Genomic DNA, 27,647 nt, shown 5'->3' with positions numbered 1-27,647 from the left:
GGGATGGTGGAAAAATCTGGCACACAGGCCAAAGTATGCTGTAGAAAAAGGGGTATGAGTTAGAGATCTAGGGGATAAGTTTACTGTTAGCAGACATTGCCCAGGCACCACAGCCAGCAACTAGCCTGTGTGTGTGTGTGTGTGGAATTGAAGGGTGAGTGCAATCGTTCCCAGACAAAGTCACGAATTACTGCAATGCATCATCTAAGCTGCCACTGTGACCACGCCTAAATGTCAGTTTGGATCTAGAGGCTTTCGTCCAGCGAAGAGGAATGGTTCTATTGCTCAGCAGGAAGCACCGCCAGTGTGTGTGTGAAAGAATAGAACGGGTGCAGAGAAAGAGAGAAAGAGAGCGATTCAGTAGTTTAGCTGTGAGTTTGGCCACCATAATGCAGTGGTGTTCTGCAATCGCAGAGTGTGAAAACGTCTGTAGTGCTGCGCGTGTGCTGGACTGATCAAACAGAAAAGTTCATTGGAGTTGGTGTCTTCAAAATCCCAGCCTCTCTGCAGAATAAAGAACAGACTTGTCACATTTCAGTCCGTCTTTATACTGTAGACTTGGTATAAAACATGTCCAACTCCCAACTGGAGCGTGAGTATCAATCTAAAAGTGTCCCATCTCCCTCAACAGTCGAATAGATTAGGTTGTAAATGACAGCATCTGTATTGTTGGGTACAGGAGACTGTGAGAAGGGATCACTTTATAGGGCACTCTCTGTTCTATGAAGAAGATAACGATCAGCGCATTGTTTGTTTGCTCATGGATGAAACTACAGCCCATTAGATGTGCTGTATCTTCAGTATTAACTGAAGTCCCATCAGCCCCTGCTCTGACTGTGGTCTGAAGGGCGGGCCTGCAGTTTTCTCACAGTCCGGCTCCTGCCCTGCATTTCCTGTGCAGCCTCACACACACAGAGCCTCGCTGCAGCACGGCCTGGGCCCGAGGACACGTTGTAGACGCTGGAATGTTTTGACTGCTGTTTTTATTTCAGAGCTGACAACTTGAGTCTCTCCCTCTTTCTCTCTCCCCCCCAATTGTTATAATCTGTAACATATCAACATGAGTATGTACAGTATGATTGTGTTCTTGAAGAGAAATACTGATGGTTCTCTCATCTCTGAGCAACCTTTGTCATTGGGAAAATCTGCGCACTTCCTCTCCAACCCAGCATCTGTAAATCATTGAGTGTGTGTGTATACACACAACATGACCAAAGGTATGTGGACACCTGCTCGTCGAACATCTCATTCCAAAATCGTGGGCGTTAATGTGGAGTTTCACTCATGCTGCCAAACATACCCTCATAAAACTGACTATCCTACCCATCCTTGACTTCGGCGATGTCATTTACAAAATAGCCTGCAACACTCTACTCAGCAAACAGGATGTAGTCTATCACAGTGCCATTCATTTTGTCACCAAAGCCCCGTATACTACCCACCACTGCGACCTGTATGCTCTCGTTGGCTGGCCCTCACTTCATATTCGTCGCCAAACCCACTGGCTACAGGTCATCTACAAGTCTCTGCTAGGTAAAGCCCCGCCTTATCTCAGCTCACTGGTCACCATAGCAGCACCCACTCGTAGCACGCGCTCCAGCAGGTATATTTCACTGGTCATCCCCAAAGCCAACACTTTCTTTGGCCGCCTTTCCTTCCAGTTCTCTGCTGCCAATGACTGGAACGAATTGCAAAAATCACTGAAGATGGAGGCTTATATCTCCTCTAACTTTAAGCATCAGCTGTCAGAGCAGCTTACCGATAACTGTACCTGTACACAGCCAATCTGTAAATAGCACACCCAACTACCTCATCCCCATATTATTACTTACCCTCTTGCTCTTTTGCACCCCAGTATCTCTACTTGCACATCATCATCTGCACATCTATAACTCCAGTGTTAATACTAAATTGTAATTATTTCACCTCTAGGGCCTATTTATTGCTTACCTCTTTACTTTTCTACATTTGCACACACTGTACAAAGATCTTTCTATTGTGTTATTGACTGTACCTTTGTTTATGTGTAACTTTGTGTTGTTGTTTTTGTCGCACTGCTTTGCTTTATCTTGGCCAGGTCGCAGTTGTAAATGAGAAGTTGTTCTCAACTGGCCTACCTGGTTAAATAAAGGTGAAATAAAATGTAAAAAATAAAATTGGTCCCCCCTTTGCTGCTATAACAGCCTCCGCTCTTCTGGGAAGTCTTTCCACTAGATATTGAAACATTGCTGCAGGGACTTCCTTCCATTCAGCCACAAGAGCATTAGTAAGGTCGGGCACGGATGTTGGGTGATTAGGCCTGGCTCACAGTCGGCGTTCCAATTCATCCCAAAAGTGTTCGATGTGGTTGAGGTCAGGGCTCTGTGCAGGCCAGTCAAGTTCTTCCACAATGATCTTGACAAAACATTTCTGTATGGACCTCGCTTTGTGCATGAGGTCATTGTCATGCTGAAAGAAGAAAGGGCCATCCCTAAACTGTTGCCACAAAGTTGGAAGCACAGAATAGTCTAGAATGTCATTGTATGCTCAAGTGTTAACATTTCCCTTCACTGGAACTAAGGGGCCTAGCCCGAACCATGAAAAACAGCCCCAGACCATTATTCCTCCTCTACCAAAATGTATAGTTGGCACTATGCATTGGGGCAGGTAGCATTCTCCTGGCATCCGCCAAACCCTGATGCTTCCGTTGGACTGCCAGATAGTGAAGCGTGATTCATTACTCCAGAGAACGCGTTTCCACTGCTCCAGAGTCCAATGGCAGCGAGCTTTACATCACTCCAGCCGACGCTTGGCATTGCGCATGGTGATTTTAGGCTTGTGTGAGGCTGCTCGGCCATGGTCACCCATTTCATGAAGCTCCCGACGAACAGTTCTTGTGCTGAAGTTGCTTTCAGAGGCAGTTTGGAACTCGGTAGTGAGAAAAGACGATTTTTCGCGGCTGAGCCGTTGTTTCTCCTAGACATTTCCACTTCAAATAACAGCACTTACTGTTGACCGGGGCAGCTCTAACAGGGCAGAAATTTGACAAACTGACATGTTGGAAAGGTGGCATGCTATGTCGGTGCCACGTTGAAAGTCACTGAGCTCTTCAGTAAGGCCATTCTACTGCTGATGCTTGTCTATGGAGATTGCATGGCTGTGTGCTCGATTTTATACACCTGTTAGCAACGGGTGTGGCTGAAATAGCCAAATCCACTCATTTGAAGAGGTGTCCACATCCTTTCGGTGATGTAGTGTACAGTATATATACACTGAGTGTACAAAACATGCTCTTTCCATGACATAGACTGACCAGGTAAATCCAGGTGAAAGCTGTTAAATCCACTTTAATCGGTGTATAGGAAGGGGAGGAGACAGGTTAAAGAAAGATTTTTAAGCCTTGAGACAATTGAGACAAAGATTGTGTATGTGTGCTATTCAGAGGGTGAATGGGTAATACAAAAGATTTCAGTGCCTTTGAACGGTGTATGGTAGTAGGTGCCAGGTGCACCATTTTGAGTTTTCTGAGGGCAACTCAAGATTAGGAAGGTGTTCCTAATGTTTTTTCCACTCAGTGTATATACAGTGCATTCGGAAAGTATTCAGACCCATTGACTTTTTCCACATTTTGTTACGTTACAGCCTTATTCTAGAATGTATTAAATAAAAAAAAATCCTCATCAATCTACACACAATACAGCATAATGACAAAGTGAAAACATGTTTTTAGACATTTTTCCTAATTTATTACAAATAAAAATCAGAAATAACTTTCTAAAACTTGATTGCAGTCCACCTGTGGTAAATTTAATTGATTGGACATGATTTGGAAAGGCACACACCTGTCTATATAAGGTCCCACAGTTGACAGTGCATGTTAGGGCAAAAACAAAGCCATGAGGTTGAAGGAATTGTCTGTAGAGCTCAGAGACAGGATTGTGTCAAGGCACAGATCTGGGGAAGGGAACCAAAATATTTCTACAGTATTGAAGGTTCCCAAGAACAGTGTGGCCTCCATCATTCTTAAATGGAATACGTTTGGAACCACCGAGACTCTTCCTAGAGCTGGCCGCCCGTTCAAACTGAGCAATCGGTGGAGAAGGGCTTTAGTCAGGAAGGTGACCAAGAACCCGATGGTGACTCTGACAGAGCTCCAGAGTTCATCTGTGGACATGGGAGAACCTTCCAGAAGGACAACCATCTCTGCAACACTCCACCAATCAGGCCTTTATGGTAGAGTGGCCAGATGGAAGCCACTCCTCAGTAAAAGGCACATGACAGCCCGCTTGGAGTTTGCCAAAAGGCACCTAAAGGACTCTCAGACCATGAGAAACAAGATTCTCTAGTCGGATGAAACTGAGATTGAACTCGTTGGTCTGAATGCCAAGCGTCATGTCTGGAGGAAACCTGGCACCATCCCTACGGTGAAGCATGGGGGTGGTAGCATCATGCTGTGGGGATGTTTTTCAGTGGCAGGGACTGAGAGACTAGTCAGGATTGAGGGAAAGATGAATGGAGCAATGTACAGAGAAATCCTTGATGAAACTGCTCCAGAGCACTCAGGACCTCAGACTGGGGCAAAGGTTCACCTTCCAACAGGACGATGACCCTAAGCACACAGCCAAGACAACACAGGAGTGGCTTCGGGACAAGATTCCTTGAGTGTCCCAGCCAGACCCCGGACTTGAACCCAATCGAACATCAATCAAATGTATTTAGAAAGCCCTTTTTACATCAGCCGATGTCACAAAGTTCTATACAGAAACCCAGCATAAAACCCGAAACAGCAAGCAATGCACATGTAGAAGCACGGTGGCTTGGACAAACTCCCTAGAAAGGCAGGAACCTAGGAAGAAACCTAGAGAGGAACCAGGCTCTGAGGGGTGTCCAGTCCTCTTCTGGCTGTGCCTTTTTGAGATTATAACAGTACATGGCCAAGATGTTCAAATGTTCAGAGATGACCAGCAGGGTCAAATAATAATAATAATCACAGTGGTTGTAGAGGGTGCAACAGGTCCGGACCTCAGGAGTAAATGTCAGTTGGCTTTTCATAGCCGAACATCTCTGGAGAGACCTGAAAATATCTGTGCCTTGACACTCCCCATCCAACCTGACAGAGCTTGAGAGGATCTACAGAGAAGAATGGGAGAAACTCCCCAAATACAGGTGTCCTAAGCTTGTTGCGTCATACCCAAGAAGACTCGAGGCTGTAATCGCTGCAAAAGGTGCTTCAACAAAGTACTGAGTAAAGGGTCTGAATACTTACGTAAATGTGACATTTCCGTAAAAAAAATAAAAATAATAATAAAAATACATCTAAAAACCTGTTTTTACTTTGTCATTATGTGTGTGTGGCCTTACTTCAGCCTTCCCAGTGTGTGTTTGTTTGTGTGAGAGAGAGCAGGGGGAAATAATACCCATTCTCTATCAATGGGCCATTTCAAGCTCTCTGCTCACCTCATAAACAAGGCAAGAGACGGCATGGCATGCTCTGCAGCCACGGATCCTCTCACACACACACACACGATGAATACGGAAGGAGAGAAGGGAAGGCAATAATAAGAAGAATAGATTGTTTGATTTCTCCATTTCTCGCTCCTCCTATCTCCGTATTCCACTTTCTAGAGCTGGGACGATAAACCAAAAGTTATTGACTCCGAACAAACCAACCAGTTATCGTGGATATTTTCTTGATATGGTTGGTTACGATAAATAATCTATAACCCTACCATAGAAATGTGAAGTTTGAAATGAAACAAGTTTGCTAATATGAGTGATTGTTAATTGACCAATTGATAGCTACAACATTCAAAGTTGTAGTAGTAGTTTTAAGGTTAATATTCCTTTTTTTTTATAAATGTGTTATTCATTGTATCGCTATCATGATAATTCAGTCAAGTTATCGCGATATGGATTTTGGTTTCTCTTTATCTTGGCTGGGAGACCAGTTGATGAGCATTGTGTCCTCTCTGGGGCTCTCCCTATTCTCTCTCTCTTTTACCTCAGTGACGTTTTGATTCGCAACACATACATACCTGTGTGTGTTATCAGCCTGACCTTCCTCCACCACGACATCATGCACCCATCCATCCGCCGTATCTGTAATTGCTCTGGAGGTCAGCTCACTGGGAGACAACATGGTGGACCAGTACAGGGTCAAGTGTTTGACTGACAAGACCTGATAATTCATCTTTGAATAGTTTGTGAGACCGTCTGCACTATTGTGCAGTGTAAGGTCTATGGCTGGATCGTCATCTCTCAAAGCAGTGCGAGACTGTTGGTTAGACGGATGAGCAGTCTGAACTTTAGCGTTTTCGTGTTAGCCTGAACCTGTGTGTAACTCCATTTAGCATGTTCTTTGTGAACGCTTGCGTAGGGTCTGTAGTGTAAACCCATCCACAAATGAATCAGTTTAAGACAGCTCTTTTAAAAGTTGTGGCTGTATATACAGTAAGGTGTCTTAAAAACTTTATGTACTCTATATAATCACACTGTGGGACATAAGGATTAGGCCATGACTACATGGCAGATTTAGTGTTGTATAAAGAACGGAGATGGAATTAAACTCTTCTCAGTCCAACATACTGTATGTTTGTATCTGCCTATATACACACAATTTACATTCACCTCCCATGTAGCTAACTGTAACAGAGACCTAGTCCAGTACACAACGTCTCTCTGCTTCCCTAACTCCACGTTTGGTTAAAGACCAAGATTACATCCCAAATGGGACCCTATTCCCTATAGAGTGCACCACTTTTGACCAGGGCCCATAGGGCTCTGGTCAAAAGTAGTGCAATTAGTAGGGAATAGGGTGCCATTTGGGACACAACGTAAGAAACTCCTCAGGGTGGAAATAAATGTCCGGAAGCTTAGGCCCCAATAAATGTCCCTCTGTAAAACGCTTGATGAAACAAGAACTTGATTTCTTACAATTGTTATGTAAACCACTATAGGTGAAAATAATTGTAGTGATGGTTTGGTATGTATGGGAATCATAATGATATGCAATAGGCATTGGGATAATATCAGTCATTTGTATGGCAGTAATAATTGTACGCAAAAGGCTAACATCTCCCATTCATTTATGTATATGTCTTGGCTTGTTTCAGGGGCTTCAGCACAACTGATGATGATGAGGAGGTGGCTCGCGAGCGTAGGAGGAATGCTCGTGAGGAACGAATGAAAAAGGCGGAGATGGAGGAGTCTAGCAGCGGCACCGTGACAACAGAGGTCAACAACACTCACAGGTAGAGAACACAGGACACCCAGAGCGTGAACAAATCCTTGAAAACCAAAATGTCTTCTACAAATTTAGATAGAACCTCCCCATTCTCCCTACTGAACAAGACCTAGATCTATAGAAAGATCCCATCTGGTAACAATAATATAAGTTCCAGTGTTAACCAATAGCTTGTCTACAACTAATTCATTCTGTTTTCCCCTCCACTCCACAGTGTGACAGAGACAGAGTCCTACTCCACCGGTGCAGAGGTGAGCTCCTCAGCAGGTGATGGGGATGACGTGGTACTCCTGGACCGCCTGGCCAAGCGGGAGGAACGCAGACAGAAGAGGTTGAAAGAGGCACTGGATAGACAGAAGGAGTTCGACCCTACCATCACCGATGGTAATGAGAACAGCCAAGAGGAGACCTTCTCTAGCGGCCGCCACCAAGGCACAGAGGAGGAGAAGGAGGAGAAACCAGCCCAGGAGGAAGTAACCACCAACTCCTGGAGTAGAGAGGAGGAGGAGGTGAAAGAAGAGGAGGCCACGCCAAAGGAGGAAGACCCTAAACGCGTCACAGAGCCTGAGAAAGCTGAGGAGGTGGAGGAAGAGAAGAAAGAGGTAACGTATGACTTCCTAGATTAATGTTAAAGGGCATAAATGTTGGATGGGAGGTATTGTATTTACAGGAAGTTATATTGACACAAAATGTACTTTATCTCATAGGAAGAGGTTGAAGAAACACAAATAGTACCAGAAAAATGTATTGAATTTGTTCTACCCGCTGCACCACTACAAGAGTGCGGGTTTGAAATATCCATTACGCCCAAGATGGCAGTAGAGGAGAAATCTGTTGAAGAGATATCTAAGAAAGAAGAGGAAGAAAAACAGAAAAAAGAGTTGGAAGAAAAAGAGGCTGCAGCAAAACTCAAGAAAGAGGCTGAGGAAAAGGCTGAAAAAGAAAGGAAAGAAGCTGAAGAGAAAGCTGCAAAACTTAAAAAAGAAGAGGAAGAAAAAGCTGCAAAACTTAAAAAAGAAGAGGAAGAAAAAGCTGCAAAACTTAAAAAAGAAGAAGAAGAAAAAGCTGCAAAATTGAAGAAAGAAGAAGAAAAAAATGCACAACTCAAGAAAGAGGCTGAAGAAAAAGAAAAGGCTGTAAAACTGAAGAAAGAGGCTGAAGAAAAAGAAAAAGCTGCAAAACTCAACAAAGAAAAAGAAGAAAAAGCTGCAAAACTCAAGAAAGAAGGAGAAGAAGAAGAAAAAGCTGCAAAACTCAAGAAAGAAGCTGAAGAGAAAGCTAAAAAATCTAAGCAAGCAGAGGAAAAAAAGAAAGCTGAGGTATCAGTGTGACTTTTAGGGTGATTGCCTCCATTCAAATCCTGGATAACTCCAATGTTCCTCATATAGCTACTGTAACATAATGCAGTATGCTCAATAATACATTTATATTCAAGATATTTTAAATTACACATAGAGGATATATTTGGGTTATCCAGGTTTACATCTTCGCTGTTTGGGCCACTTCCATATCCACATTCTCCCATGCTTTAAGGTGTGGTCACAGATCACAGAGTGGTCACAATGTGTTGCTTTGCATCATTGAGAACTTGGGCAGTTGTGTCCTAGTCTGACCCCAGATCTGTTTGTTCTGTCCCGCCAATTCCTATGATCATTGTCATGCCAAACTGAGCCGTAGAAGTTGGCACAAACAGATCAGCAATCAGGCTAGTTATGTCACAGTGTTGTCACAGTGTGTGTATGTGTGTGCGAGTGTGTGTGGTCAGCATCAACGTACATCTGCATTGCTCTCACCTTGCAGTCTGCAGTCGAACACCGTTGTATGGCAATTTGCCTGGCTTCCACAGTTCGCATATGTAGATAGATGCCACAGTTATCTGACTTCTCTTGTTGTATTTCCCTTTGTTCCTGCCCACCAAGGAGGAAAAGTCAAAAAAGCGGGTGAGATCAAGTTGAAATGTCGATTCAAATAGAAATAATATGTCAATCATAGATTGTAAATCATAGATTGTATCGAAATCATAGCTTGTAAAAATGTCCATATTATGCTGGACACCATTTGTTTATATTCTATAACTTTGTTTTTGTTTCAACATTGTTGGACTTTGATGCAGGAGGCTGAGAAGGTGGAGTTGGAGAAACCGAAGTTAAGATCAGTGAAGAAAGACGAGGTGAGTATCATTTTCTGTCCACCCGACAAACAGTTGCCTTGTTATACTACCACTGTTTGTTGCATTCATTAACTGTTCTATCTATCTCTGCTTTTTATTGGTGTATAACTCATCCACTGGTCCATCGCTCATCAATTGGTTTCCACTGGTGAATTGATAGAAATAGATGAAGCATGTTGGATGGGGTATTGTAATCTCATTCCAATGATATGGGTCTATCACTAATCCATTGGTCTATCTATCTGTGCTCTCTATTGAACAGAAGGAGTCCTCCCTCTCCAAGCAGCAGAACGGAGGTGTGGCGCGCTCCACCGAGGCCGAGGACCAGGAGCGCCTGGAGGCGGAGCGTAAGCTGGAGGAGCTGAAGCGGCGTCGTGACGAGGCGGACAGCGAGGAGTTTGAGAAGATGAAGCAGAAACAGCAGGAGTCTGAGGCCGAGCTGGAGGAGCTGAAGAAGAAGAGGGAGGGGAGGAAGAAGATTATTGAGGAGGAAGAGAAGCAGAAGAAGGCAGAGATGGCAGAAAAGAAGGCCAAGGAGCAGGTGGGTGTGGACGTAGAGACAGACAGACAGGTGGGGGCTAAGATTATTTTTTTTTATGGACAGACAGACAGGTGGGAACTGGGGACGGACAAACAGACAGACCTGGAATGGCGCTGCAGTGGATAGCAGCCGTTGTACGGGCTCCTGACCAATTCTGCTATGTTGTGTGTTTTTTTTTTACGCTGATCTTAAAACTTCTTATGGCCAGGTGGGACGGTAGCGTCCCACTTGGCCAACATCCGGTGAAATTGCAGAGCGCTAAATTCAAACTACAGAATTATAAATATTTAACTTTCAGAAAACCACAAGTGTAATACATCAAAATAAAGCTTAACTTCTTGTTAATCCAGACGCAGTGTCAGATTTCAAAAAGGCTTTACGGCGAAAGCACACCATGCGATTATCTGAGGACAGCGTCCCGCATACAAAAGCATGAAAAACATATTTCAACCAGGCAGGTGCGCCACAAAAGTCAGAAATAGCGATATAATAAATGCCTTACCTTTGATGATCTTCTTCTGTTGGCACCCCAAAAGGTCACAGATACATCACAAATGGTCCGTTTGTTCGATAATGTCCTTCTTTATATCCATAAAAACTAAGTTTAGCTGGCGCGCTTCAGTCAATAATCCACCCAGTTTCCCTCCATCAAAATGCACACAAAATGAATCCCAAATAATACTAATAAACTTTTCCAAACAAGTCAAACAACGTTTATAATCAAACCTTAGGTATCCTAATACGTAAATAAATGATACAATTTAAGACGGAGAATCGTTATTGTCTTTACCGAAGAAAAATACCAAAGAACGCGCTCTCTTCCACGTGCTTGGAAACACTACAGCCAAAATAGGAGCCACCTAGAAAAAGTACAATTTCTGGCAAATTTTTCCAAAAACCAGCATGAAACTCTTTCTAAAGACTGTTGACATCTAGTGGAAGCCCTAGGAACTGCAATCTGGGAGGATTTCGCCTTATTATAAAAGTGACTGAAAACAGTGATAGGCTGAAATTGTTTTTTTTTGGATGGTTTGTTCTTGGGATTTTGCCAGCCATATTAGTGCTGTTATATTCACAGACATAATGTTAACAGTTTAAGAAACATTATAGTGTTTTCTATCCAAATCTACCAATTATATGCATATCCTAGCTTCTGGGCCTGAGTAACAGGCAGTTTACTTTGGGCACGCTTTTCATCCGGACGTGAAAATACTGCCCCCTACCCAAGAGAGGTTTACTTCTTTTGTACATAATGTCTCAGAAAAAAGCTTCTGGAGATCAGAACAGCTATCACTAATCTCGATTTGGATGACAATTTCTACTTCAACTAGTCTACAGCTCTGGATGTTCTGTTTACTGGATCAGGCCCTAATTCCCCGGGTCTCGAAAGAGGAAGCGATGGCGGAAAAGTGGCAGACGAGCCAGCCTCCTTACGAGACTACGTTGGCGACCAAATAAACTGCCTTTACCCTCCATTCTGTTTGGGAACGTACAGTCCCCAGAGACCAAACTGTACAAGCTCCATTTGAGACTATCCTATCAACGGGACCTGGAGAACTGTAATATTCTATGATTCTTAGAGATGTGGCTGAACAAGGACATGGATAATATACATCTAGCTGGCTTTTCTATGCATCATCAAGACCAGTCTGCAGCCTTGAGGAAGATGAGGGGGAGGTGTGTGTCTCTTTGTTAACAACAGCTGGTGTGCAATGAGACCATACTGTTTACTAAGAGAGTTTATATCTACATTTTTCATAGCTGTTTATTTACCACCACAAACCGATGTTAGCACTAAGACCGCACTCAACAAGCTGTATAGGGCCATAAGCAAACAAGAAAATGCACACCCAGAGGCAACGCTTCCTGTGGCCGGTGATTTTAATGCAGTGAAACTGAAATCCCTTTTACCTCATTTTTATCAGCATGTCACCTGTGGAGGCGACAAGTAGAGGCGACAAAATTCTAGATCACCTTTACTCGACACAGAAAAGTATGAGAAGGCTTCCCAAGTGGTGCAGTGGTCTAAGGCACTGCATCACAGTGCTAGCTGTGCCACTAGAGATTCTGGGTTCGAGTCCAGGCTCTGTTGCAACCGGGAGACCCATGGGGCAGCGCACTATTGGCCCAGCGTCTTCCGGGTTAGGGGAAAATTTGAACGGCAGGGATGTCCTTGTCCTATTGACACGGTCACCAGGTGTTTCCTCCGAGACATTGGTGCGGCTGGCTTCTGAGTTATGTGTCAAGAAGCAGTGCGGCTTGGTTGGTTGGGTTGTGTTTCGGAGGACGCACGGCTCTCGTACTCCGCCTCTCCCGAGTCCGTATGGGAATTGCAGCGATGAGACAAGACTGTAACTACCAATTGGATACCACGAAAAAGGGGTACAAAAATGTATTCGAGTTTCTCTCTCGCCCTCCCTTTTTTGCAAATCTGGCAATAACTCTCTCCTCCTGTTCCTGCTTACAAGTAAAAACTCAAACAGAAAGTACTAGTGATGTGCTCGATATGGAAGTGGTCCAATGAAACGGATGCTAAGCTACAGGACTGTTTCGCTAGCACAGACTGGAATATGTTCCGGGATTCATCCGATAACATTGAGGAGTTTACCACATCAGTCACCGTATGTACAGTACATATCCCAACCAGAAGCCATGGATTACAGGCAACATCCGCAGTGAGCTAAAGGCTAGAGTTGCCACTTTCAAGGAGCGGGACATTAATCCGGACACTTATAAGAAATCCCGCTACGACTATGAAGTGGTGAGGGTAGGCAACAACACATCTGCCATGCTGACCCTCAACATGGGGGCCCATCAGGGGTGCGTGCTTAGTCCCCTCCTGTACTCCCTGTTCATCCACAACTGCGTGGTCGCACACGACTCCAACACCATCATTAAGTTTGCTGACAACACAACGTTGGTAGGCCTGATCACCAACAACCATGAGACAGCCTATAGGGAGGAGATCAGCGACCTGGCAGTGTGGTGCCAGGACAGCAACCTCTCCCTCAGCAAGACAAAGGAGATGATTGTGGACTGCAGGAAACGAAGGGCCGAGCACGCCCCCATCCACATCAACATGGCTGTAGTGGAGGGGATTGAGAGCTTAAAATTCCTCAGTATCCACATAACTAAAGAATTAACATGGTCAATACACACCAACACATTCAGGAAGAAGGCACAACAATGACTCTTCCCACTAAGGAGGCTGAAAAGATTTGGTATGGGCCCTCAGATCCTCAAAAAGGCAACAGCTTGGCATCTGCTCGACCGCAAGGCGCTACAGAGGGTAATGCGAACGGCCCAGTCCATCACTGGGGCCAAGCTCCCTATCATCCAGGACCTCTATACCAGGCGATATCAGAGGAAGGCCCTAAAAATTGTCAAAGACTCTAGCCTCCCAAGTCATAGACTGTTCTCTCTGCTACCGCATGGCAAGCGGTACCGATGCATCAACAGGACCCAACAGGACCCTGAACAGCTTCTACCACCAAGCCACAAGACTGCTAAATAGTTAACCAAACAGCTACCCGGACTACCTGCATGGACTCTTTTTGCACTAACTCTTTTGAATCACATACGTTGCCCCTACTGTTTATTATCTATCCTGTTCTCTAGTGCCTTTACCCCTAACTATATGTAATTATCTACCTCAATTACCCTGCACATCCACTTCAGCACTGTTACCCTGTGTATAAGTTATAGTAAATCATTGTGTATTTATTCCATGTGTTATTATCTTTCTATTATTTTTCTATTTTTCTCTCTGTATTGTTGGGAAAGTTCCATAAGTAAGCATTTCACTGTTAGCCTACACCTGTTGTTTACAAAGCATGTGACAAAAAAACAAACATTTGACAGACAGGTGGAGACTGGGGACAGACAGACAGACAGACAGACAGACAGACAGACAGACAGACAGACAGACAGACAGACAGACAGACAGACAGACAGACAGACAGACAGGTGGGGACTGGGGACGGACAGATAGGGATCCAGTTGAAACAGAAGCGAAAAGCTTTATTGAACAGCTAAATTTTTTTTTTTTTAAAAACATGTTTTCACCCCATTTCAGACCTAGTGAAAAACCCTAACCCTAGCTTCATGTCTTCATCCCAGTTTAACCTTAATCCATTTCGTGCCTAGTGAAAAACCCTAACCCTAGCTTCATGTCTTCATCCCGGTTTAACCTTAACCCTAACGATAACAATGATGGTTAAATGGGCCATTGCTCTGGTTCTAACAGGAGGAGAGGAAGAGGTTGAAGGAAGAGATAGAGCAAAGAAGAAAAGACGCTGCAGAGAAGAAGAAACAGATGATCGAGGAATCGGGTGACGGAGACAAGAAACCCTTCACATTGGGTGTCACGCCCAAGGGCAAGGTGAGGCCCTATAGGCTTCAACTACAGATGATATCATTACAGGAACTCAGAGAGATCTGTTGCCGATTAACAAAAGCTATCGCCTATAGATATTATGTCCATATTGATGTGCAATGTCTTCCCATAAAGCAATACAATGCAACACCTTGAGTAAAGATCCATAGAATTATTTTCATACAAACATGACAAACTGTTATGTGTTTCCAAGTTTGAAACATGCTGCTGTCTCTTTAATTGTTAAGTCTGTTTCTATTTTCCTCTGAATGATAGACAGCTTTTCATAAAAAAAGAAATTCTCTATGGCAAGTGCAAAACAGTGATTTTGCTGCTGGTATCACAACTGTGCTCAAATATGGGTGTTTAGAGGAGGTCCAGGACTGAGAGGAATTTATTGTGACACGTATTTTAGGAGCATCCACAGCTAGCAGTATGAGGAGTGTGTGTGTGAATGCTTTTGTGTGTTTGTGTACGTGTGTACCTGCCCGAGTGTATGGCTTGCATGCGTTTGTGTGCGCACACTCGTTATGGACTTGTCATTTATTGTAAACAGCAGTCCTGGGTTCCCAGCCAGCTCAGGAGCTGACAGGACCCTGCTTATACTGGCTCTGTGACAGACCGACTCCTCAACACAACACTGAGTCATCACCATTGGGTTCAACTTTGTTCAGATCACACAGAACTAACTGCCCAAGAATGGTAAGAATTGTAGTCTAAAGGGAGAAAGGAAGAAATGGAAAGAGAGGGACAGAGCAGGAGAGAGAGAGAGCAGCAGACATTTGCATCAGCTGTGTGTTGCATGTCAATAATGTGTTTACAAGTGTAATCAAGTCAGTCTATTCTCTGTGTTTTTAGATTGGGGAGAGAGCGGAATTCTTGAACCAGAGAGCCCAGAAAGGGTGAGCATTCCTTGCTTTTTACTTCTACTATGGTATTCATGTAAACCTTCAGTCTAGAATGTACTGCATTGTACTCACGGTTTGTGTGTTCTTGCTCCTACAGCTGTAAGACATCACACGCTCCTATTGTCTCCAAGATAGGCAACAGACTGGAACTATACACTGCTGCAGTTCAGGTAAGGCATAGGCACATCCTAAATGCATAGTGTTCCAGGGCATCTTGAGGCCTACTCATCATGTCGTAAGATGACAGAATGAGTACAAAAATCCAATAAAAAGCTAGGAGGCAGAAATTAGGTGATTGTATCTTGTTGAGGACCTTTTTGTCCATTTGTAGTCATCATTGTAAATGAGAATTGGTTCTCAACTGACTTTTATGGTTAAATAAAGGTTAAATAACTACATAAATGGAATACAAACACAATCACTTGCCTCCCAGTTTCTCTATTTATTTATTTTTAAGTGACATTATCTTGATGTCTGACTGTAAGTCGCTCTGGATAAGCGTGTCTGCTAAATTACCAAAATGTAAAAATGAAACATCTCCTTTCCCTCTCCATAGACCAACCGGGACGTGAGGTCTCCTAAGTCTCCAGTCTCAGACCTGCCAGAGACACCAAGCATCCGCAACATCAAGAGCATGTGGGAGAAAGGGAACATTGGGGGGGCCACTGAGAGCCCCAAGCCTATGAATAAGGTGAGGGAGGAGAGGGAGTCAGGAGAGGGACGGGGAGAGATGGATGAAGGAGAGAGAGAGTGTGGGGGAGAGAGAGTGAGAGAGAGAGAGGGGAGGGAGGGGGAAGGATGTAGCCTAGCGGTTAAGAGAGTTGGGCCAGTAAGTGGAATGTTGCTCATTTGAATCCCCGAGCTGACTAGGTGAAAAACCTGTTGATGTGCCCTTGAGCACTTAACCCTAATTGCTCCTGTAAGGTGCTCTGGATGAGAGCATCTGCTAAATTACTAAAAATGTTAAAATAATAAGAGATTGGGAGACAGGAGGAGACAGAAGGAGAGAGCGAGAGAGCAATCGCTGACTGTAAGTCATTAATGACAGCCTACTTCTCCATCTTCTTCCCAGGATGCTGCTGATATTAAAGTGGGTGTGGCTGGACTGACTAAAGGCTGGGGCAAGAGCCCAGCAGACACTGGCAAGGCAGCTGCAGCCGCAGCTGAGAAGGCTGACGTAAGGACAAACACACACGGTTGAGCTCTTTAACTTGAAAATATGGCTAGCTGTAGTCTAATGACCCCAAATGGCCGACCTGGTGAGTGCATGTCTATATGATCATCCATTCGTCTTTCAACTTGTGACCTACGCTAGTGGAAACACGCTGAAATAGGATTTATGTACACATCATGTCAGACGTGGAGACACTTTTTACAAATGGTCTGGGAGCACTGCGAACGTGCTGCCTGGGTGGGGTGTGATTGCAGGGCACAGCGAAAATCATTGGCTCCTCGCTCCAACATGCAGGACTAAGTGAAATAAAACAAATAGTATAATATACATAATAACAACTGTGGCAGTGATGAATAAATACACATCCATTGGGGTGGAGGCAGAGTTAAGACTGTTGGGGAGGTGGGGGGCAGGTAGCTGACTAATGGTTCAGCAGCATGATGGTCTTTGGTTAGAAACTATTGGCCAGTTTTCCAGTTTTCGCCATGATGCTCCTGTACTGCCCGTGTCTGAGTGATGGAAGCGGGTAGAACAGGGCATGGATGGGTGGCTGGGGTCCCTGATGATCTTCTTGGCCTTCCTGCGACACCTGGTGCTGTACGTATCCTGGAGGGCAGGCAGTGGGCACCCAATGGTGCGTTCGGCTGTGCGTATCACCGTCTGAAGTACCTTGCGGTATGCGGCGGTGGAGTTGCCGTACCAGGCTGTGATGCAGCCCGACAGTATGCTCTCGATGGTTCACCTGTAGAACACCGAGAGCCCTCGGGGACAGGCCGAATTTCTTCAGCATCCTGAGGTTGAAGAGTTGCTGTTGGGCATTCTTCACCTCGGTGTCCATGTGGTTTTACCATTTCAGCTTCTCTGAGATGTGTACAGCAAGGAATTTGAAGCTATCGACCGTCTCCACAGCGGCTGCGTTGATGAGGATGGGGGTAGTCATTCAGTTCAGTTACCTTCCCTTTCTTGGGCACTGGGATGATAGTGGGTATCTTGAGTGGCCACCTTAACTACAGAGAGATTGAAAATGTCAGAGAACACAACAGCCAGCTGGTCTGCACATTGCCTTGCGAGGGTTAACACGTTTGAATGACTTACATACATCCTCATTGAATACCATGAGTATGAAGCCCATGTCATCAGGGTCTCTCCTTGAGAGCTCAGGGTCATTATGCTCGAATGGTGAGAAAAAGGTGTTTAGCTTGTCCGGTAGGGTGGTGTTGGTGACCGCGATGCGGCTGGCTTTCTTTTCGTAATCCGTGATCGTTAGGAGCCACTGCCACATACGCTTTGTGTCTGACCCGCTGAATTTTGACCGAGCTGCGTAGGTTGTATTTGTACTGTTTACCAAACTATTGTCTCCAGTCACCTGTTTATAGGCAGCATCTCTCTCTTTCAATTTCAGGCGAGAAAAATGCCAAACAAACAACAGAAGTACGATAGTTGTGTGCCAGGTGGCAGGATGCCAACATACACTACATGACCAAAAGTATGTGGACACTTGCTTGTCGTACATCTGATTCAAAAATCATGGGCATTAATATGGAGTGGGTCCCCTTTTTTCTGCTGTAACAGCCTCCACTCTTCTGGGATGGCTTTCCACTAGATGTTGGAACATTGCTGTGGGGATTTGCTTCCATTCAGCCACAAGAGCATTAGTGAGGTCAGACACTGATGTTGGGCGATTAGGCCTGGCTCGCAGTCGGCATTCCAATTCATCCCAAAGGTGTTTGATGGGGTTGAGGTCAGGGCTCTGTGCAGGACAATCAAGTTCTTCCACACAGATCTCAACAAACCACTTCTGTATGGACCTTGCCTTGTGCACAGAGTCATTGTTATGCTGAAACAGGAAACTGTTGCCACAAAGTTGGAAGCACAGAATTGTCTAGAATGTCACTGTATGCTGTAGCATTAAGATTTCCCTTCACTGGAACTAAGGGGCCCGAACCATGAAAAACATCCCCAGACCATTATTCCTCCCCCACCAAACTTTACAGTTGCCACTATGTATTGGGGAAGGTAGAGTTCTCCTGGCATCCACCAAACCCAGATTCGTCCGTCGGACTGCCAGATGGTGAAGTGTGATTCATCACTCCAGAGAACACTTTTCCACTGCTCCAGAGTCCAATGGCGGCGAGCTTTACACCACTCCAGCCGACACTTGGCATTGCGCATGGTGATCTTAGGCTTGAGTGTGGCTGCTCGGCCATGGAAACCCATTTCATGAAGCTCCCGACGAACAGTTATTGTGCTGACGTTGCTTGCAGAGGCAGTTTAGAGCTTGGTAGTGAGTGTTGCAACCAAGGACACAGTTTTTACGCACTTCAGCACTTGGCGGTCCCGTTCTGTGAGCTTGTGTGGCCTACCACTTCGCGGCTGAGATGTTTTTGCTCCTAGATGTTTCCACTTCACAATAACAGCACTTACATTTGACCGGGCCAGCTATAGCAGGGTAGAAATTTGACGAACTGACGTGTTGGAAAGGTGGCATCCTATGACGGTGCCACGTTGAATGTCACTGCAATAAGTACATTCTACTGTCCATGTTTGTCTATGGAGATTGCATGGCTGTGTGCTCAATTTTATACACCTGTCAGCAACAGGTGTGGCTGAAATAGCCAAATCCACTAATTTGAAGGGGTGTCCACATACATTTGTATATATAGTGTACCTCCTTGGTTATGCCCTCCGCATCAGCCACTGTCAGAGGCAATATTTAATCTTGCTTGGGCTGGATAGTTACTTTAACGTTATCTTACTGCTGACAGAGTACGATAAGAGTACATTCAAGTTTGCATACACCACGCCATGGCATATGAGTGTGTTGCTTATGGAAGTGTGTAAAAGTGTCTTGAGGGGACGTTTTAGATCTTGGTGATAATGTGACTGTCTGTATATGACCAATCAAAAAAGGTAAAGTCTCTCAAATGTTTTCAGTTGACGACCAGTTTCATAAAAAACGACTTTTGTTTTCTCGTAACAGTTGATTTGTTTTCATTTCTAATTTAGTTTAAAACTAGAGCGTTAAACTAGATCATTTCTGTGTTTAACCGATGTGTAGGATACAGGTATCCTAAATTGGATGTATATCTAAAATAAATGCCATATCCAGTGTGATGGTGAGACCATTTGAGATAGTCAGTACATCCTATTCTTTGTAGCTTGCTAGCAGGCTAATCTGACCAGTTCTATTAGAGACAGGCAGAACAGTATGTGAGACGTACTGTTGAGTGACAAGCCACTTTGTTCGAACCTGACATTTATGAGGGGATATCATTAGTCCCATTCCTTCTGGCCACAAGTACTTGTAAGAGCCAAGTTGCTTTCACATGAACGCTACAAGGTTTCCCTCTCATGGAGAGAAGTTGTAAAAGCACTCCTTTTGTATGTTATATGAAATGTTTCGGTTAGGCTATTTGTCTTGAGAAAATATCTGTCTTTCAATTACTGTTGTTTAACAACTTCTTTATTTTCCTCTCTTCTACTTGACTAGCTCTGCAGTTTCCTTCCTCCGGAACTTTCCTTCCTTCTGTACTTTTCTGTTCTGTCTTCTGCTTGATTTTAACTGTGGGAAAGGTACTGTATGATCCAGTTTGTCATGTTAGCAATATGCATCTGATATCTTTAAAAAGTACTTTCTTGAATGCGCCATTTGATGGAAACATATACATTTTAGTTAATCAATAAATGATTAGCAATTTAGTCGTGATCATTCACCAACCATTGACGCACTTCTTAGCATCCAGCGTAGTTCCATCCGTGCTTTTGTTCAGATGAAATGCACTCTAGCCTCACTATGGCTTCTTCCCCACCTTACGCTCTGCTCTGTGTTCTCTTGCAGGACCTGAAACCTGTTGATGTGGGCAACAAGCGCAGCCTATGGGAAACAAAGGGCTCCTCCCCTGCTAAGGTGAGCTAGTAGATCAGATGATGGCCCTGTCCCGAAACAACCTCTAGCCCCTACCCCCCAGACACGTGGAGAACGGAGAGGATTTGATGGGTGTAAACAGTATCTTGATAGTTCCACCTTGCCCTCTTATAGGCTAGGTGGATTTTGTGCCATATTGCGAACACCTGTCCAATCTCTCAGATCTCCACAAGTGTTGGGTTTAGGGTCTAGGGATACATGTGTGATTAGACAACAGTACTGGAGTGTCTACAGTGTGCCAAAGATGAAACGTTTCTTAGGATGTACAGTAACACAGGATTCTGTGATTCTACTCTTCCCCATTTGAAGCAGTCAACTTAATTGATTGCACCTTTAAACCTCGATGAGCAGAAGAGGTAATGGTATTGAGCAAAAGGAAAGTTTTGCACGTTACACCACCAGGCACTTAGTCTTTAGCCTGATCCCAGATCTGTTTGTCACACCAAACAATGACCATAGGAGATGGCAAAACAGCAGAGTTATCTTAACCTGCTGTGATTATCTACCAATGTATTCTACGTCACCAACACCATGACACATTATGGGTTAGCTGCACCTTTACAGGAAACCCAGCTAGCACATAACGTTCTGAGAACCATTTGTTTCTTAGAGCTTGGTGAGAGCGTGGTTGTCCTATGGTTGTTTTGCACACAACCTTCCCACAACTTCCTTCAAATGGTGCAGGATAGTTTCTTGGCTTTGGAGCAGTGTCAACACCTTTAAGGAACTTGACCGAAAAACTTGAACAGAATGTTTCCTAAAAGTTCAAACATGGTTACATTTCATTTCAATTTTGGTAATGTTCCAGGAATGTTCTCCAACTGGTTTGACATTGGGAATGTTCTCAAATAGTTCCAAGAATGTTTAGAAAGGATGTTCTTCTGTGGGCATTTCAGTACTTTAGCATAACGTTTCCTAGTCATGTTCAATTCTGGTTTGCTGATACATAGTTGTCACCCTTTCTTCACTCCTTGTGAGTCAGTTTAGCATATTAAAAGGCATGACCCTGAACTATATGAAATCTGAATAAGTAATAATGATTGCCCCTTGGTAAGACATGATTCACCTAGAAATACAGTCATTTCATTGGTAAAGATTAGATGGCTTAGTAACTTTGTGTTCCCTTGTATTCTGTCAACAGGTGACAGTTGGAGGCAAGAACAAATCTGTCACAAATGGTAAGTGAGTTTTCTCACTATGATGTGAATGTGTGCGTGCATGCTTTTCCGAACCTGTTGCGAGTGACATCGTCACAGAACGAAAGAAGCTGAGTCTAAGCACATTTTTTCTCTTCTGAAGGACACACACCCACACGTGCCTTGAATTGATTTACAACCCCCAATGGCGCCGTGTCCATAACTCCTACGTCTGTCCTCCACTCTGTGCCCGAGTTCGCTGGCCACCGTAAATCAAATCCTTTGGACGGACATATTGGGCATGTTCCATTGCCTGGTTGCATTATTGTTCTATATATAAAGGGCCCGTTCCCACTGACCTTATTTCTCTGTGCAAGGAACCTGTCATGTCCTGTGTCCCAAATGGTCTAGGTGGCGTGGGGTCAAACAACGCAGGGCAGTGGAGCCATCCCAAATGGCATCCTATTCCCTATATAGTGGGATGCCTCCGCTGTCCTGCGTAGGTCACCCCACGCCACCTGGACCTGACGAATACTGTGCAGACCGTCGGCATGATGCCACGCATGCCACAGTGCAGCTGCTATTGTCACATTACTGTTGCATTATGCCCGTAGGGCTGTGGAGGAATCCCAGCCGTTTAAGCAGCAAAGTAGCCTCCCTCACTAGGCTTTTACATTCAACCGTAATATTGTCAAGGCTTATGCTCTTACTGGGTCAATTGTAGTTGCTTACTGTATAATCTCAGTGGCTGTTGAGTGAGACTAGTAACAGTAGATACTGACAGGTCAAAGAGATATGATTCCTATGGGTAACAGGTTATGTTGATTATACAGTACACGTTTCTGCCCAAGTACCTATCTCACTACAGTGCTACTTTTATAATTCCCCAATACGGTATATACTGTATCATTAGTAGCACCCTCAGCCCAGTCTATCCCAAACTGGGATATCCCTCAAACACCCACTGTCTGAGTCAGACCCTGGGGGAAGGAAAAGCTGCCGCACTCGCTTGGGTGTCACCCTATCACCCTTGCAACCTTCCCAGTTCTTCAGCTGAACTAGACCCCTGGGAATGAACTGAAGGGCAAATTACATTGTTAGAGCTATCAATCACTCAAGCTAGTGTCACTGCAGGGGCCTCAGAATATGTGTCAACAAAAGGTAGTGCTTACTGGGTCTGATATACACAGCTGCACACACAGCTGCACACACACAGCTGCACACACACAGCTGCACACACACACACACACACACACACACACACACACACACACACACACACACACACACACACACACACACACACACACACACACACACACACACACACTAACTCACTTGCACGCACATACACACACGCATGCTTGTACACAAACACACACACACACACACACACACACACTAACTCACTTGCACGCACATACACACACACGCATGCTTGTACACAAACACACACACACTTCACTGTACTTGAACACACTCATGCACGCATGTTTGTACGTGCATGCGCACACACACACACACACACACACACACACACATACATTTTTTTGATGAACAGCTCTAAAATTAGATGACTTATTAATCAGTCAGTGTCTCCATTAACACCTAATAACGTTTGATAAGCTACGCCATATTCTGAACGAGCGGATACATATTTCTGTCTGGGAGTTAGAATTGAATAACTATGACTCACTTAGAAGTAGAATTATACTTGACTACTTTATTTTAAAGTGATTCTTACTTTTTTAAGAGTTTGGCTGTACTGGTTGTTCTCTGTTTCCTTGCACCGTTTTGCCACTTTTTGAGACTTTTTGTTTGTGACTTTTTGCAACTTTTCCTCAGGACTAATGATCTTTTCCTCCCTATCTCTCTCAGCAGGTGTGGGACGCTAATGATCCAAAGTAAAAACCCCGAGGAAGAAGCCCAAACTGATGAAATACAAGATTCTACTATGTGTATTCATAACCAAAAATATCTCCATAACAGCCTTGCAGGGGTTGGAACCCAACTCATTTTCCAATCATTTAGTTCTGAACAGAAACATCATTTCTTTTTGCTCCGTTCCACTGTTCTGACCAGCAAAATAAAGTTCTGAACCTGCTCGAAACCCCCAAAAAGAAATATAGCGTTCCTTTCTGTTCCTTTTTAAACCACTGAAATCAATTTTTCTACATGACTTCACCAATCATTGCAGATAGAGCAGCATGCTATGGAGTGGGCAAGCTATAGTTGTTGACATGCATTGGACAGACAAGTGTAGGTCGCGAGATGCGACTAACATTTTGCGGGTGGGGAGAGAGCGAGAGAGGGTGGAGGAGGAGGCTTGGCTTGAAGTGCTGGGCATCTTGTTATGACATGCATTTTCTGAATTAGACCCACAGAATTATAGCTACGGAGGAACGGCTTCTATGAAGGAACTTTGAATGTCTTTGAACTTCCGAGAGTTGGCTTAACGTTGGACCAGAGCTATTTAGCTAGATAACAAGTTTGTGTGTGCTATAGTATCCTTAACTAGCAATGAAAAAGTGAATCCATTCTTCTCTACTAAAAAATCTCTCTCCTTAATTTCTGAATCACGCTTGTAACATCAGTAGGCTACACTAGCCTATGCTTCAGAGGGGGAGGGGCATGTAGTCTACACACGCATAAACACTGGCGAAGATTTTCAGCTGGCAGGCACACACTGGAATACGTTTTTGAGTGTGGGCTTTGCATAGGTGCTTAGTTGCGTTTTTTGTGGGACTGGGAAAAAATCTCCAGAATGTAAAATAACGTTATTAAACAGTTCCCATGCTTTTACAATAATGGTTCTGTTCCAGAACAGTATACTGTAGATCACTTTAATTCCTGGTTCTGATTCTGTTCATCAAAAGAAGTCATTATTTTCCGGTTTTCGCGTCTGTTCTCTGAAACGGTTCCAACCCCTCCAGCCTCCGCACAATCCCTTGTACATCCTCATAGAATTTATGCTGTGAAAATGAAATTTGGAAATAATTTATGTTAGTGTAATGAAAAATATTGTATCCCCCCACCCTTTTGGGCTCGACTTAATTTCTTTGATAAACAAAAGAAATTCAAAGAATAGATAATAAACCTTAAAAAATGTTTTCAAAGTTATCCAAAATGTAATGCATCTTCTGAAGAGATACACTAAGAATTTAATAAGGTATCTATCCAAATAGCCATACTGAACTGAATTTTGTTGTACTTTTATTTTTTCTATTTTTCAAGAAAAGCTTCCAGTTGCAGAAGGTTGACATTAGCTGGCAGTCTGATCATATACATGTACTACCAATATGTCAGGATAGATGTTTGTCACATTCATCGCTTCGATATCTTTGCTCACAGTGTAATGGTGATGTGATGGTGTCATTGCAGTGCATATTCACATTATTCAGTCGTACAGTATGTATGGGGTATTTTAGTTTTTAGTTATGAATTAGCAGTATACACTATCACAGCTTTTTTGAGATGTGTTCACATTTTGTATTCCATTTGTGGAAATGTCAAAATGAGTATTATTGCATCACAGCTGTTTTTTCCTCCCAAATATACTTTTCGTTGACTGATACTTTGGTCCCGCTTAGCTGGGTTTGGGCTGATAAGCCTCTAAATACTTGACTTATTTTATGTTTACGGATGTCAATATTCGGACTGCCACATGGTCACAAGGAGGCTGTCCTAATATGGACACCGTACACATGTATATTGAATGGCTCTGCTCTCCGGGTGACATAAACCATGAACTATAACTTATTTCCCAATAAGCACTGGTTGCTAAACTAACCCCCTCAAAATCATTGGATAAATAATGCCCAGGGCTGTAGCAAGATTATCAGAGGGTTAATCACTCCTTGGTTGGGTTTAAAGGTCTCAATGTATACTAAGGCTATTGGAATTAAGAACTATCCAGGAAAGGTGTGACCGTTTGACTAAAGTTAATAATCATCCAAAGAGACAGGAGTCATATCACATTGTTCCATGAAGATTTTCACAACTAAACCAAAGAGACTAGGTTTTTTAGACCAAAGTTTTACATTTTACATTTACATTTTAGTCATTTAGCAGACGCTCTTATCCAGAGCGACTTACAGTGTTTTAAACAATGAGGAGGCATAGATGCAGTAAAGAGGTCAATGGAACATAGACCATGGGGGATAGAAGGACACCGGATTGGCGCACGTTCAACAAATCTCAAATGAAATTGGACTGGTCACGTACACGTGTTTAGCAGATGTTATTGCAGGAGTAGCGAAATGCTTGCAAGAGCTAGAAGCGAGGCAGCCCTCTCTGTCGGCGCCATTTCCTCCCCTATCTGATCTAACAAAGTCAAATCTGTCATGATTTATGTATTGTAACAGGTCCACAATGTCGTTACTAAAGTTCGATTTGGATATATTTGGCTGTTTACGCTGCATAACATTTAGAAGTAGTCCATTTTCAGGTTTAGAAGAAGTGACTGGTAAATGCTAACCCCCGTTCGTAAAAGCTGGTAGCATAGCTAGCATAGAAAAATCGGTGGTGGTAGTCAAAAGTTGTTTTTAACTGTAATGCAGTTGATTGATGATGATGACATAAACATGTATTGGGGTTGACATCAATACAAGCATTATACTCCGATTTCTTACCTCAACATAGTTTCAAAGACACATAAACAATAGCCTAAATGTAGGCACATTTCGCTGGGGGCAATAAGGAGATTCGGGATCTTTCCCCCATGCGTTTCCATGGCATTTCCATTGTTTTGGTCGACCTCTATTGACCTCGTTACCGCATCTATCATTTCAAAACCAAATATGTAAAATGTTCTGGGGGATTCTTAAGAATGTCCTCTTTTGTTTACACATTTTCAAATAATTCGTTTTATTTTATTTTTTGAAAGGATTCTTTGCATCATTTTGAAACACCATGGGAAATGTTCCCACAGAGTAACATTAGCTGAGATTTGCACCGTATTGCAAGTTAAGGGAAAAAGTAAAGACCCATCTGTCTATATACAGTTGACTTTACTGATGTATACCAAAATACAATACTGTACTAGGCGTCTAATTAAAATACAGTTCTTTACTCACTGATGTTTCACTTTGGCATTCTGAGTATGAGGTGGCATCGATCTCTGTGAATGCTCCTTTTTGTTTGAAACTTGAGGTAAAGGAGAGTATTGTAAGTAAAGTAAGTCCTAATGTCTATTGTAATGAACTGCCTTGTTCAAAGGTTTTTGATTCAAGATTTTCTTTGTCCCTGCTACATCAATAAAACAAATATAAAAAGCTAAGAATGTGTCATAGTTTTGTTTTTGGATGTTGTGTTTTTATTCAATAGCTTGTGAATGTTTTAATGGATGAATGATGTTCTCAAAAGGCGAATGGTGGACAAAGAGATCTGCAACGTTTTTCATGTAAAGGAATATGGTCAATGAAACCCTGTGTGTCTGTACGTGCACGTATGCGTGTGCATGCCTTCAGATATGTTGGGGTTCCATTGTCTAAGGTTCTAACAATATCTGAACAGCCATAGGGCAGTGCAGTCACATGAGTAGGAAGGGCCACACTACATAGCCTTTTTTGGCCAAACAAACCTGTTAGGATTCTGAACCCCCAAGGAATTGCAGCCTCTGTATCTGTCTCTCCCTCTCTGCCTTGGGCTCAGGTAAGGGCTATTACTTCATACTGACATGTCTTTACATCCAGACATACCTTTACGTTGCCTTGGAATTCATCATAAATCAATGTGACACAGCTAGAGCAGATATCAATTTGGATGGTTCTTAGCTTGAGAGGAGGCAGTGGGGGAGTGGAGTGCCCTCATACATTTCAGTAACACTTTATTTGAAGGTTACCTACATAAGGAGTGTATAACAAATTCACAATGATATGCTTATGTACTGCTTGTGAATGATTTAGCCACCCTAGTCATAGACTGTTCTCTCTGCTACCAGACAGCAAGCAGTACCAGAGCATCAAGTCTAGGTTCAAAGAGGCTTCTAAACAGCTTCTACCCGAAAGCCATAAGACTCCTGAACACCTAATCAAATGGATACTCAGACTATTTGCACCCCCCCCCCCCCCCCACCTAAGCTGCTGCTACTCTCTGTTATCATTTATGCATAGTCACTTTAATAACTCTACCTACATGTACATATTACCTTAACTAACCGGTGCCCCCGCACATTGGCTCTGTACCGGTACCCCCC

The 27,647-nt window shown here is 43.6% G+C and overlaps 1 protein-coding gene across 5 annotated transcripts in view; it reads left to right on the top strand.

The window, feature by feature from the left end:
- Positions 1 to 26,732, top strand: part of LOC115152370 (non-muscle caldesmon) — a 67,054-nt gene extending 40,322 nt beyond the window's left edge. For 2 of the 5 annotated variants that reach the window (XM_029697180.1, XM_029697179.1), the window contains exons 3-15: positions 7,092 to 7,229; positions 7,437 to 7,824; positions 9,142 to 9,162; positions 9,336 to 9,392; positions 9,655 to 9,933; positions 14,180 to 14,314; positions 15,167 to 15,210; positions 15,314 to 15,386; positions 15,773 to 15,907; positions 16,289 to 16,393; positions 20,229 to 20,297; positions 21,457 to 21,493; positions 23,330 to 26,732. In XM_029697180.1, coding sequence (XP_029553040.1) covers positions 7,092 to 7,229; positions 7,437 to 7,824; positions 9,142 to 9,162; positions 9,336 to 9,392; positions 9,655 to 9,933; positions 14,180 to 14,314; positions 15,167 to 15,210; positions 15,314 to 15,386; positions 15,773 to 15,907; positions 16,289 to 16,393; positions 20,229 to 20,297; positions 21,457 to 21,493; positions 23,330 to 23,346 — 1,498 coding nt within the window. In that variant the 3' untranslated portion in view covers positions 23,347 to 26,732. Of the gene's footprint in view, positions 1 to 7,091; positions 7,230 to 7,436; positions 7,825 to 9,141; positions 9,163 to 9,335; positions 9,393 to 9,654; positions 9,934 to 14,179; positions 14,315 to 15,166; positions 15,211 to 15,313; positions 15,387 to 15,772; positions 15,908 to 16,288; positions 16,394 to 19,880; positions 19,964 to 20,228; positions 20,298 to 21,456; positions 21,494 to 23,329 lie in introns of those variants that run through there. The other 3 variants (XR_003867470.1, XM_029697182.1, XM_029697181.1) reach the window with 3 other exon arrangements.
- Positions 26,733 to 27,647: the final 915 nt, after the last annotated feature.

The sequence above is a fragment of the Salmo trutta genome, chromosome 17 (genome assembly GCF_901001165.1).
Source record: "Salmo trutta chromosome 17, fSalTru1.1, whole genome shotgun sequence".
Classification (NCBI taxonomy): Eukaryota; Metazoa; Chordata; class Actinopteri; order Salmoniformes; family Salmonidae; genus Salmo; species Salmo trutta.
Note: the sequence above shows the minus strand (reverse complement) of the source record. Positions and strands in the feature narration are given on the sequence as shown.